Below are 13,571 nucleotides of genomic sequence, written 5' to 3' on the forward strand. Positions count from 1 at the left end.
CCCCGCTCTCTCTCGCACCAGGCCGTGGTGAAGGCGCTGGAGCAGCTGGCGCAGCAAGGGAAGATCAAGGAGAAGGTCTACGGGAAGCAGAAAATCTACTTCCCCGACCAGGTGAGGGTGCCACTGGGTCTCCAGAAAACGCACCTCTGTCATGTGAGGGCCAGCTTTGCCTGTGGCCACCTCTGCTCTTTCTTCTCGTGTCCTCTTCTCTTTCTTCATACAGCTGCCCTTGCTCTTGCTGCTGCGGAGGCTGCATGGGTTGTAAGAGTGTTGATTTCCATAGCTATTCAGTGTACAAAGTAGTGTCAGACCAGAGCGTGGGCAGCATCTGGGCACAGGTGGCTTGTCTGACAGCCCAGAGCAGCGTGGGCTCTTTTGTGTATCCCATTCAGATGGGTCAAACGTGGCCTGTCCCACCGAGACACTTCATCCAGCATGCTGGAAGTTGTGGTGGGGGGGCACCTGTGACAGTAGGGTGAGCGCAGGCTGTGTTCATGCTTATTTTATTGCCACTGCTCCTGCTGGTCACATGCGGTCTGCACCAGGCCTGTCCTGGTCTGGTCCACAACGAACCCCACAGTGCAGATCTGGCCTGGGGCACAGGGGAGTTTGATGCCCCTGTTCTATATTAATTGTTAAAAATGAAGGCAGGTCACCAGCTTACTAACCTTAAATGGGCTGTTTAATGCTCTCTTTGCACCTTCTGTTAATATTAAAGAGATGCCAGTCTAACCCACTTATTAGCAATTGTTCTGCATTGCAATGAACTCCTCTGAGGTGCAGAAACACCACTCTCTGGGGAGGATCATACACTTGTGAGTGTATTGACACTTCCATGATTAATTCGGAGGTAAACGCAGTTGGAAGAAAAGGACCTAAGCTTGTTATTTGCAAACGGTGTTGGTGATCGCGTGGAATATTTTCAAGGGGACTTGTTTTCTGTAACTAGCTCATTGTTTTTTGTCTCAGAATCAGTTTCCCGCAGTGAGTGATTCTGAGCTTAAAGTCTTGGACAATGAAATCTCTGATCTTTCTTCAAAAGTACAAACTCTTCAACAAAGCTGCCGCCAGATGGAATTGGGTGAGTCTGAAATTTCTGATCCTGTGTATGTGTAGATTAGTTTTGTCTGTGAGGCCAGCATGAAGTGTGTGGTGAAACCTTTATAAGGCTGGAACCAGTATGGCTTGTGGCTTTGTGCAGGCACGAATGCTAACTATTGCCCTCCAGCTGTTGGCATTCGTGGATAACTAGCAATTCCATTCCAGAACTGAAGGATCTGAATGGCTCAATGACAACCCCAGAGATGATTAAAGAGATTGAAGAGTTAAAAAAAGATTGCGCGAATTACACGGAAAAACTGGAGAGAATTAAATCTGCAGCCAACCATGTGACTCCTGAAGAAAAAGAGAAGGTAAAGAGCTGGATCAGGCTGTGGCCTTAAGAATACCGAAGCAGAGAGCCCAGCTCAGTACTACTTGGATACTATTAAATAATCTCTAGCTTTAAAACCGCTCTAGCTCCTGCTTCTGCTGACATCACAGCTGCTATCCTCCTTAACTTGTGTAGGAGCCTGAATGCTGGGGGAGGGCAATAAATCTTTCATGGTTGACTTTTGAGTACTGAAGGATTGAAGAGGTGGTGGGAGATATCTGAAACTCCATTGTGGACTATTCTCTTCTCAGTTGATGTCTAGATGCTCCTGTGTAAGATACAGCTGTGCCTCTTAATGGCATCATCTCTAGGCTCTGATACTACCTGGCCATTCCTACTAGATGTGCTCAAGTGATCTTCTGCCCCAAGTACAGCTAACTGCAGCCTGGTGGAGGGAAAGCCAGAGCCCAAGGTCTTGGAATTGTCCTGCTCCCTAGTGTCCTTTGCAGACCATTCACCATGCATGAGCTTTGTTTGTGCGGCATTTCATAGACACTCCAGAGCAACTCTTCCTTGTGAACCTTAACTTTGGGCTGCAACTAAGGCAATTTTTATTAATATAGTTCTGCATTTTCACCTCTGAAACTATCCACTTAAACAGTCTGCTTGGAAGCATTTCCCTCTATCAAGCAGTGGCCTGTATTGTCTGTACCTGGGCATCTTAACATTAAGTAGGAATTTCACTATACCTGGGTCTAATTTTATGATATCTCTCTGGAAATGTCCTGCTGGCCTTATGCACACTTGTTCTTTTTGGGGGAGCTATTGGGTTAATGTTACTCGCTCAGTCTTTTTTTTTTTCATTGCAGGTTTATAACGAGAGAAAGCTATACTGTAAAGAATGGAGGAGGAGGAAGAGAATGGTAGTGACTTTTTTCCCAATGTTGGTTTGATGGGCAGTGGGTGGTGGCAATGATGCGCATGAGGTGATGTTATATTCTCATGGGGGAAGGTGCCTGTTGCTGAATGACATGTGCAGCAGCCCTGAACTTGGTGTTAGCCAGCTCCAGCTTCCTTCAGTAGCCTGCCAGCTGTGAAGGGAACTGGAAAATCTAACCAAGGATCAGCAGTTCAGAGAACCTCAGAACCTGCTTATCTTGAAGTAGTGATACTTGGTACTTCTCTGGTGCCATTTCAGATGGCAAAATTGGTACAAACAATGCCACATCCCCTCTTCTAATGGTGTTGCAAGCTAGCTTCCATCACCAGGTCTGTAGGGTTGGAAGTGCTAATGGGTATCTGAGGGAACAGATCTTGGAAGTCAGAGGTCAAAAGAACTGTAGTCTTTTAGGGTACCAGTGTTTAACTCCAGTGAATCGAATACTCAGTCGGGGTATTAACAGCGAGGCAAACCTCCAAATCAGCATCTTTGGTTTTCCAGGGACAACTTATTTTGCCACTTGCTAGGGTCAGCTTGTTTGGGGGTTTTAGTCCTTTAGTTCCTCCTAAATGCATCGGTGTGTAATTGCAAAGAAAGCAAATAATCAGCACATAGTGTCTTGAAATGTATAAGGGAAGAAGAGCCTTCTAGTTGTTTGGTAGCCATTTCCTTGTAGTGTCTATTAACCCATAGCCACACTTGAGTGCTTAACTTGATATTTCCCCCCATGTGCTGGAGTCTTCCTGGGAATATGCAAAACCCTAAACCTCTTGGTTCAGAGATGATATTTTTTATTAGAGCAACTAAGAAATCATAAAAACATTACCTTTCTTTACAAGCTTTTGGGCACCATGCCCTTCTTCAGGCTGAGGGAAAATTAAGGATGATAAAAGTTTCCTTAGGTAGAAAATAAACACTTTCATTTTGCAAAGAGGAAGCTGAAGATGGATGTATGTTCCTCTGGGTCCATGAGAGTTCCTTTGTGTGAGTTGCTCTTTGATGTACAGATAAGGCAGGATTTCTTCCCTGGTGGTGTCAGATAGTAGAAAGGCAGGGAGGTGTAAAAATCTTTCTTGTTTAAGCAATGAGATTTATAATTCGAAAATAGGCTAAAATATGGCATCTTCCATGTTTCAGGGATGTATTTGTCTGAGATCAACACGGCTACCACATACATCCCTGGGAAAATGCAAAGTAGAGTTCTTATCCTGGGAAGCCTCCATCCTTTTGAAAGTGTATAGCAAGACTCTCCAGATTTGACTTTTAAATGTTTGTGTTGACTGAAGAAGCATAACTGATTCTTAACTATTGTTTTGCCAGGCAACTGAACTACTCGATGCAATTCTGGAAGGCTATCCCAAAAGCAAGAAACAGTTCTTTGTAAGTACAAAGGCATCTGTGCTCCTGACTAGTCCTAAACTTTGAAGGTATCTGTCCGTGGTAGGGTATATTTGTTTCAATCAATGTAACTCTGAGCAAGTCCCTGAAGGGAGCCTTTTTTCTGAATTCAGATGTTGCTGCACAGCAAGTAACTCGCCTTCTAGTCCTTGGTAAAGAAGCTATGTTATTTTTCTGCAGGAGGAAGTTGGAATAGAAACGGATGAGGACCACAATGTGACTCTGCCAGCAGCTGTCTGAGCAGCTGATGGAAACCTCTGCTCCAGGGAAAAGAACTAGCCAGCATGGAGCACAATGGGCGCTGGTTCTGAAACTCACAATCATCTGCAGGGTTTGGTTTTGTCCTGCATCTTTTATGTATGTTTGTTTTAAAATGCTTTGCAATCTGGAAGGCAGTTAGAGGGGATAGGACCAAAGGCATGATCTCGCATGCAGAAGAGTCCATTATTTTTTCTACCCTTCATTGCAATGGGCAGTTGAGCCAGTGTGGCTGAAGAGTCATGTGGGAGAAGACTTTTTACTGTTGATTTGCCACCAAGTAGGTGTTCTAGTAAGAGGGAGGAGGGGTGTGCCTAGGAAAGACTAAATAAACCAGTTGTTTATTACACTTGCAGAGAGCTGTACTGACACCTCAGTGTATTTAATAGTGAGCAGGGACTGCTTCCCATGATGTGTACCATGCCGTAATGCTATACACAGGAGTATAATTCATTAAACACTGTGCTTCTCATTTTAGCTGTGCTTCCCTTCAGTGATACACCCTCTTCTAATGTCCCCTTGTCTCATGCTGCATGTTGTGGTAGTATAGGAGAGGCTTCCCAGTTAATCTGGGGTTTTGGGAGCCTTCCTGATGGATGGGGTGTAGTTTGGCCTAAATGACACTGAAAATAGTAAAACATACTTGGATGGGGAGATCATGCCACCACTTCAGATTGGGTGGATGTGGGTGATTCTAATATAGAAGCCCGAACAGCAATTGTCAAAATGGGCATCCAAATATCACCTAGTTGCTTTTGAAAAAACAGTTCTACCATGTGATCCTAGGTGGAAGATTCTAGTTATTCAGTAGTGGAAGAAAACAAGGAGAAGAATAATTAAAACATTTAGCAAAATTTATTATAATTACTTTTCACGATAGAAAAATATTTCATTTCCATTTGTGAGGTCTGCAAAAGCCCAAGGTTCTTCCACACAAGAAAGCTGGCTGCTTCTGAAGGAGGCTCAGAAGAGAGTAACACATGTCACTATCATTAACAGTAAAGCACTGCCTATTGCTTCAAACAGGATATTTTCTTTACAGCACAGCAATGGGCACACGCTTCTGTAATGCAGCCATATTGTTAATGGCCCTTATGGTGTATAATTCTCTTTAAACAGTTACATGTGTCATTGCAAAGAGTTAGACTCTTTAGGGCTCTATGCTGTGTCTTCACTGAAAAGGGACATTCAATGCAAGGCTTGGAGAAATGATTCTTTTAGTAAAATCCAAGACTGACAGTAATTTTTCCTTTACTAAATTTCAGTAGAAAGAGTGGTTTAAACACTATCCTTCTGCTTCCGTGTTTAAAGCAACTAGCCTGACACTGGAAACCTACCTTTTATTGCTAAAGAATTCTAAGATAAAGAAATGCAAAATTGTTACTGCTACTAATTTGAGCATGGTGGTAGGAATATGATCATCAGTGAGCATATTCTGTAAAAGCCACTTCAGGATAATTCCAATCCTTTCACTCTGTCTGGGTGATAAAGAACTATTACTTTGTTAGTAGACAGCTGCCAAGTATCTGCCAAAGATATGACTGTTAGACTGAGAGCAGTGGGTGCCTGGCTAAAGTCTCTCCCAGAAAAAGTATTTGGCTGCAAAACTCAAGTTAATAACACTTCAGTCTGACTTCCTTGACTTACAAAAGGCAAGAGGTATTTTTTTTAAATATAAAACTACACTTCTAAAAAAAAGCAGATTAAAATTGACAGCAGCTCTGCTACATGCACCATTCTTTTTCCCCATACATTGTGACTATCAGAAACTCAAGTCAGATGAAACCAGAGATCTTTCAGCAGTTGAACTGAGATGGCAAGAGAAGCCTGTACAGAAAACTGTACTCCTATTTCACTGTGAAGGAAACATGGCTAGAGTGGGAAAGGTCAGTTAGCAGCTGTCCCAGAGAAGCCCTACACCATCCATATCTGCCCAGTGGGGAGAGGCAGCTTCCATGCTGTTTGGTATTAAGACCCTCTTGTTGCAGCAGGATTTGGCCAACCCCACCTAGCTTGCTTTCTGTTGTCTTTCTGAAAGTTCTGTGCAAATAAGTGATCCTCTGTCCCATGGCTAGATTAAATAACCAAACTGTTCTAGAAGAAAGCAGTGGCCTGTCTCTGAGAAGCTAGTATCAGCTGCTACAGAAGCTGTCAAAGTCTGCAGTGATGAGACACCCTACTTCCAGGGAAGCTTATCCTTAACCCTCCTTAGTGGAAGTCAGCTTCTTTCCTGGACTGCCAGGGTGATTCACATCCTTTGTCTTGGGGTCTAGAATTTTAGAGCTGCTCTGCTTCCATTCACATGCTTTTAAAGTCCAGCACTGTAATGGCTGGATATAAATGTAATGTAATGCAACACAAATTCTCACTGCCACTGCCTCTTCATCTCAAACTCTACAGTGCCAAGGTACTCACTGAATAACTACATTGTAGAGTATGATACTTAAGGCTGGCATCTTACTGGTTTGAAAGTCTAAAATGCAGGAAGTGCTGTGTGGTCCAGGCAACAGTTATATTGCAGGCACTGCCACCAGAACAGAACAGGTAATCTGAAGGCTACAGAGCAGACTCATCTCACCACTTTAGCTCCTGTAGCTGGTACAGGCTAGGCCTACTCAGTGCCTCACAACCCTGGCCCAGAGACCCTTTCCTTCCTTGTGACAAGGAGGATTGTATTTAACAGATATGTTTTCCCTTCTCTGCTGACTCAGTCCCTACAGATACTTTGGTGATACAGACTGTGACAGTATCTGTGGAGAAGACATGCACTTACATACCCAGTTTTGGTTTCATAGTTAATACAATAAATAATCCAGAGAAAAACTTTACAAATAACCACAAGGGAAACAGACCAGCTTTTCCTGAAACCTGCTACCTGCTCCTCTCTCAGCTGAGTGGTGCCCCACATTTCTGTAGCCTGGTAAGAGGAAGAAAGCTCATGCCACTGGGGCACCACAGGGAGCGCAGTCAATAGAGCTGACTCTTTAGTTGATGTAGAACCCCGATCACAATGTCCCGCAGGGTCTGAGGAGAGTAAGGAGGAGGCAGGATCAGCCATTCTGTAGAAACAACAGCGTTCCCTTTGGGTAGGCTTCCCCAGGTACTAGTGTAAGATGGGCCGAGGCACTCTCTTGAGGGCAGCCAGGCTGACTGCAGAGCTGTAGCTAAGTGCTGGTACAAGTACAAACCCTGGTGAGGTATGTGGCTTTGGTGCCTCAATACTGCTGGGAACCTGAGGCTCATCAGTCTGTATCAGACCAAGTTCCCATCCTACCTGACTGGGCACATACTAACTTCTTAAAGGAACTGACTGGGCAGCTGTACCACCAACATCTCCTAGGAAAAGATTTTTTCTATTCCCCAGTGGAAAGAAGTTGGTATGTACCCTGAAGCAAAAGTGCTAATCTCTCTCCCTCGCTCCCCTGGACTTGCTCTTTGTCTGCCTTCTAAGTGGTGACACAGGTATGGGATGCCATATCCAGCAAAGGCCTGTCATTAAACAGACCAAGATCTCTGTTTCTGGTGGCTGCTCCAGCACTCTGAGCTGTCCCAATGATACCCAGTTGGTGAATCCAGAGACCAGGAAAACAGAATTAACATACACTGTTCAATCTGCATTGCTTTGCATTTGCCAATATCTATTACTATTATTTAGATTTATATCCCACCCCCTTACCTAGAAAAGCTCAGGGTGATTTATAATAAGCTACAGATGCTTGGCTTTCCAAAATTCCCCTGCTTATTACACTGACTGTGGCTCTCTGCTCCTTACCTGTGGTTTGCAATGCTCCTCAATCCAGCTGAAGACGCATGCTGAAAGTTCCTGAAAACTTGCTACCGAGACAGAGGCATTAAATGACTGGAACAAAGAATCCATGATGCCTTGGAAAACATTAAACTTGACTTGGTCAGACACCTGGTCTTTCCCCTCATTGGGGTTATCCTGGTGAGCTTTCACAATCTGCTCATAGTTTCTGAAATGCACCAAAGAAGTCTGATTAAAATGGCAGGCCTGGGGAGCCAGCACTTGCATGACATACTTTCCACATTTAGGTTACATGAGTTAGGGAGGTGCCTCTGGAAGTTCTGCACTGTCCTCTGAAGGGCCTTTGCTTTGCTTGTAAGATTAAAGCTGGTTGTATGGCTAAGGCAAAAGATCTTGCAGTTAAGCTCATGTAGAAAAAGGGCGCATCTACATGAGACATTTGCTGTAGTCGCCTAATTACCTCTGCAATAAATGTTGCAGTGTCTACGTGTGCAGCCATGTCAGGCCGCAGGAAACTAATAAACTTTGCAGCAGGTTAATACTTTTAAATACAAGTACTATTCTGCTGCAGAAGTTTTTTTGCGTGCAGCAACGCCCATGCAAATGATGACCTGGTTGGGGCATGAGGGTGCTTCAGTGTGGGAGCTGTCTGCCAGCTAGCCCTGCACTCTTGTACCCCTCCATAGTTGAGCCGGATCAGAGCAGCTCCATGCTTATAGGCTGACTCCCCGGACCCTCTGCCAGCTGGGGCTGCTCCAACCCAACTCAATGTATTGCAGTCCTGGGTGCATGTGTAAATATGAAGCCTGTGAGCAATGAACTCTGGAGAGATATGCACCAGAGTTTATTGCTGTGCATTAATATGCATGTGTAGAAGTGCCCAAATACATGCAAAGAAATGGAGACCCTTCCTTTTGTATATGATGGGAGGCCAGTAGCAGAGTCAAGAGTCCCTTGCTCAGGTCATGCTCCTCCCACTATGATCTGTTGTCAAGTTCAGCTTGTCGAGAACCAGCCCTAAGATGGACATGCAAGAAGAAAAGGGTGCCAGGCTCTATTTATAAGAGTCCATGACAGTGTCTCCAACTTCCAGGGCCCGGGAAGCAAAGGTGGGGGAGGAAAGTTCCTTACATTTTCATGATCTTCAAGGCCATGACATCTTTCCTGAGCGTTGAAACTTCCTCCTCCTGTTTCTTCTTCTCCTTGTGCAGGAACTGAATATAGTCAATGGCTAAAGACCAAAGGGATGATAGTGGCTTTAGGAAAACTCAAGCAAGCAGAGTCCAGAGGCCACTGCATCCTGTCTCTTCTCAGGAGGTACAGATGCTAGAGCCCTGTCAGGATTAAACCACTGCACTGACACCTCTGTAGGTCTTACATATTCAAACTGACAAGTAGCCAGTCTTCTCTGGTCTCAAAGAGGCATTTGCTAAAATGCTTCACTTTGCAGAGGGAGACCCAGGTCCAGAGAAGAGGGAGCAGCAGTGTGCTCTGTCAAACACCTGGGGATCAAGGTGGATGAAGAGGTAATCTGCTCTAGGCACTTAGTTCAACCTCCTCCCTCAACCCAAGTGATTTAAATACCCTTAAGCTACAATGAGGAATGTTGGGGAGGGAGGCAACTGGCCTCAGACCAAATGACAATTGATACTGCTGTACATTTCAACCCCTTGCTGCAAAGTTATTTGTGCAGAAGTGTTTTGGGGCATCAGCAAGAGCTTGGGAGAGTTAAACTGCAGAGCCAGCTGAGAGAAGCAGCAGGGAGCAGAATGCTGAGGAAGTCCTGAGAAAAACAGTAACAGCAGTTCAAAGTCCAAAGATGGAGGGTGGGGGACAATAATGCAAGTGGGGACATCCCTTGCCTCACTGCAGTCTAGTTCTGGATGGCTGGTGTCCCACTCAGTGGCTGCAGGAGCATGAATTCCCAGCACAGATGCAATGTGATGCAGTGGTTAGGTAGGAATGTGCCCCTTTTCTGCCCCCAACTCACTTTTCTGCAAGACAATGGCTTTGCTCAGCTTCTGGGAGCCAAGGGAGAAATCTTGCTGCTGGCATGTAGGCACAATAGCCTGCAAGTCATCGTAGCCTTTCTGTTCAAGAGGAAGAGATGATGTTACAGGCATTTTTAGATTAAACCACATGACAGAAGGGCAGTGGCCAAGTAGGTGGTCTCATAAGTTGCCAAAGTCCCAGCTGTCTCTCCAGTTCCTTCATATGGCATCTAGGATGCAGTTACTCAGGGCTGATAACCTGCCCCCAGTAAGCCAAATATTTAGGGGCACAGTGACTGTGATAACTAAAAGAATATGGGTGTCCCGATGTGGGAGAAATAAGAATGCTGATACCACAGGATGCCCACGTTATAGGTATGTGACAAAAGGAAAGGAACAACTGTATTCCCATCCAAGAGAACAGTCTGATAGCTGCTCTGATGTTACCTTGATGGCATCCCTTCTCTTCTGCTCTGCCTGGGTGTGTGCACGCCTGCGCCGGTCTTTGTATGACTCTTTATAGGCTTCTTGGTGATAATCACTGTCTTCATCATCTGCAATGGAAGAGTCACTGTGTCAAAGAGAACTCAGGCGCTTTTGGAGCCTAGGAAGCAGAGGCGGACATGCAGCTGCACGCGCAGAGGTAATGGGGGAGCATGCTCTTCCTGGAATCATTTTATGCACTCTGGTCCAGACCCAGACACAATTACTGACTGGGTAGACAAGCTGCAAACAGGGCACAAACAAGGCAAAGATGAACCTCCCAGAGCCATTGCAGGCCTGCTGGCAGCTGCCTACACCAGAGCATGGTGTGAGTAGGCAGCTGGGCAACACATTTTTGCCAAAGCCCCTGGCTAATGTAGGCAGGATTCTCATGAGAAGATCTCTTGGGCATTAAAGCAGGAAGCTGGAGTCCAAGGTCTTTTTCTTTCAGAGGGCAGGTGCTCAGTACTCTCTTGATGGTATTTCCGTTAGCCAGGCCATTTGTTCATACTAACTCTTCTCCTTGCCTCAAGTCAGGAGTGCCTTATTAAACTGTCTCGTTGGAAACTGCGACACCTTCCTGGTGCTCCCCACCATCCTCCTTTGCTGAATGAAAGACATATATACTCAAGCTGGCAAGGGAAGCTACTGCGATTGCATGTGAGCAGCTTTTGCCAGAGAAGAACACATGTTAGAAATAAGTGAGAAAGAGCACCAAAAGCATCTTAAGTGCTGGACAAGTTGAGGGAGGGACTAACCTACAGACAGGGAGAAGGGACACCATGGCCCTTACCTGTATTGGGGACAGAGGAGGCACTAGTGGAGCCAATGCTGTTCGCTCGTGATACTATGCTTCCCTTTCTACTGCTTTCCACAAAGAGTGCTGGAAGAGAAAATACTGGTCATGCATGAAGCAGTGAGCTGAGCAAGTATCTCAAATCCCAGGGGATGTTCCAAACGGATACAGTGTGGTGCTCAGCTCAGGTGGGTAAAGCACAGGGTAGCCAGCTATAAGAATTAGTATCTGTTTGCTGTTGTAGGTGTTTTGTGGATTTAGCAACAAGTAGACAGCAAAGATTTTTCAGGAGCTGTGAAGGAACCAGCTAAACCCCAATGGGATTCACTGTAATCTTTAACATGGACAAAACACGCAAGCTGGGAAGCTTATTCAGCAGGTATCTGGCCCGTACTCTGCATGCCTCTGATACAAGGGAGATATTAGTTCTGCTTTAAAAAGCTGAAAATATGGCGAGGCATCATCAGATTAGAGACTGTGTGTTTTAAAAATAACTTCCCACCCAGCACCACTCAGCCTGGGTGTGATCACTCAAACTGCAGTGACAGCAGATCTCAAGCTTCCTTCTCCCTACGTTCCAGTTGTTACTTACACGTTTTGGCTTGCACCGCTGTCCCAGAGCTAGACAAAAACATCCATTTATCATTCTTTACAAGTTCAAGTCGTCCCTTTCCCTTAATTTAAACCCGCCCTTAAAGTTTTAATCCATGCACCGCTTATATTTACAAAACCTACATTCCGCACGTATTATTCTTTGCGCTAAGTTTCCAGCGTTAAAATGATGCAGGAAACTGGCGTGCCCTGCCTGTTTCATCTATGCTCTTTTGTCTGGCAACAGCAGAGTTGACCCGACAATATTTGAAAGAGGAATGCACAGAGCTACTTACGAGCCTCCAGTCCATTGTCGCTGTACACACAGTCCACCTGCTGTGTTGCCAGATGACAGTGTAAGCAAAAGGGAAGAGAAGAGAAAAAAAGCCAGCCAGTGAGTAAGACAGTTTCCTCTTTTGCGCAATCAACTATCACGCCACTGTGTGTCAGCAACAGAAGTAGCCCATGGCCTGTCAACTCCCCACAGCCCGCTCTGCAGAGCAGCTGCTCTCTCAAACAAGGCTGCTGCGCAATTTGCTATGCCCGTGCTGCCGAGCAGCACACTGGGCACGTCCTTGTTTTACTGCAGTTTATTCTGGAAACCTGCGGTACCGTCTTGACAGGGATGCACACTTATGCCCTCGGAGACTAATGGGAGGGACTGGGCACTTGTGTCTGCACCGAGATGACTGGCCGACAATTCCCCCGTTATTTGCTTCATATGATTATATGATTATTTGCTGTTTAGGCAGACGGCCGTGCACGGCGCTCCCCAGGGCTGGGAGGTGGCTCGCTGTCTCCAGCACCCTCAACCCCCGTGCTGAGGCGGCCCCGCGGCGCCTGCTTGCGGGTCCCCGGGCCCGGCCGCGCCGCCTCGTGGTGGGGGCCCGGAGCGGGGACAGCGGGATCCCGCTCCAGCACCCGAGCTCCCACCCGCTTTTCGTCCCATCCCGGCCACCGTCCAGCCCCTGAGACTCACTTTTCCCCACGGGTCCTCGACCGCGGCGCCTAGCGGCTCCGCCATCTTCCCGCTGCCTCGTCATGTGATTCCCGAGGCACCACCCAATCATAGCATCCGCTGGCCTCGTGGGGCGGCACTTCCGGGATCCGCCTCTCCCGGCCGCGGAGGCCGATGGGAGTTGTAGTCTGGCTGCGGGTGACGGGCTCATCTGTGGGGCCGCTCTGCCCTGCCGCTGCCCCTCAGCTGCTCTCCGGTTCCGCCCCGCAGCTTGCTTTACCTCACCCCAATGAAGCCCTGCATGCATCTTAAATGGAGCCCTCCGGGCCTAGGCCCCTGGCAGAGTCCAGCGCTTCCAGCGTCTCTTTAGCTGCATAAAGCTTGTGCTGTGTTATGTGAGGAGCAGGGATCCTGGTTTCCTCCGATTTTAAAATAATCCCCAACTTTCGGGTAAAAAAAAGGAACCCCAAATTCACATTTTTCCATGATTTAAATGAAACACCACTGATATAGATAGATAGAGATAGTTTATCTATCTATCTATCTATTTCATTTAAATCACGGAAAAATGTGGATTTAGTGTTCCTTTTTTTAACCGAAAATTGGGGGTTTTTTTTAAATCAGATCCCGGGGGATGAGGAACTTGGCGGCCCATGCTCCCCTTTGCAAATTTCTAGGCTTGCCCATGCTGTCCTGTCACGTGGCCCCTTCACGCCTTCCCCTGCTGTCCTGCAGCCTCATCTCCTTCAGCCCGGATTTGCTCGATTACACGGGGAACTCCGTGGGAGCCACCGGCAGCAGACGCATGGCTCTGTGAAACAGGCGTGTGACACCGTGCCAGTGCTGTATGAGGGAGCGGTGTCACAGTGCTTAGCTGGCTTGCACCCACACCGCAAGTGTTGGCTCAGGACACCAGACTGCACAGAGCCATACGGCTGCACTTGCAAGGGCTGTCCCACATGGCCAGGCTCCAGCAGATCAGCCCGCACTAGCCAAGAGCCCCTCTCCCTTGATCTGG

At 46.7% G+C, this 13,571-nt stretch overlaps 2 protein-coding genes across 2 annotated transcripts; one reads left to right on the forward strand and one right to left on the reverse strand.

Moving 5' to 3' along the window:
• Nucleotides 1-6: 6 nt before the first annotated feature.
• PSMC3IP (PSMC3 interacting protein) lies at nucleotides 7-4,440 on the forward strand (the record flags this gene model as incomplete). The annotated part of the gene is made up of 6 exons (XM_006020987.3): nucleotides 7-111; nucleotides 970-1,081; nucleotides 1,267-1,412; nucleotides 2,242-2,295; nucleotides 3,633-3,692; nucleotides 3,891-4,440. Coding segments are annotated over 6 exons (537 nt in total), but the record flags the coding sequence as incomplete, so codon positions are not given.
• MLX (MLX, MAX dimerization protein) lies at nucleotides 3,891-12,692 on the reverse strand. Its single transcript, XM_006020956.3, has 8 exons — nucleotides 12,575-12,692; nucleotides 11,892-11,931; nucleotides 11,002-11,091; nucleotides 10,173-10,279; nucleotides 9,725-9,824; nucleotides 8,866-8,965; nucleotides 7,741-7,942; nucleotides 3,891-6,992 (listed from the first exon to the last, which is right to left on the reverse strand). The coding sequence occupies exons 1-8, from the start codon at nucleotides 12,617-12,619 to the stop codon at nucleotides 6,936-6,938; spliced, it is 741 nt and encodes a 246-aa protein (XP_006021018.1). The 5' UTR covers nucleotides 12,620-12,692; the 3' UTR covers nucleotides 3,891-6,935.
• Nucleotides 12,693-13,571: the final 879 nt, after the last annotated feature.

Source organism: Alligator sinensis, unplaced genomic scaffold (genome assembly GCF_000455745.1).
Source record: "Alligator sinensis unplaced genomic scaffold, ASM45574v1 scaffold161_1, whole genome shotgun sequence".
Taxonomy (NCBI): Eukaryota; Metazoa; Chordata; order Crocodylia; family Alligatoridae; genus Alligator; species Alligator sinensis.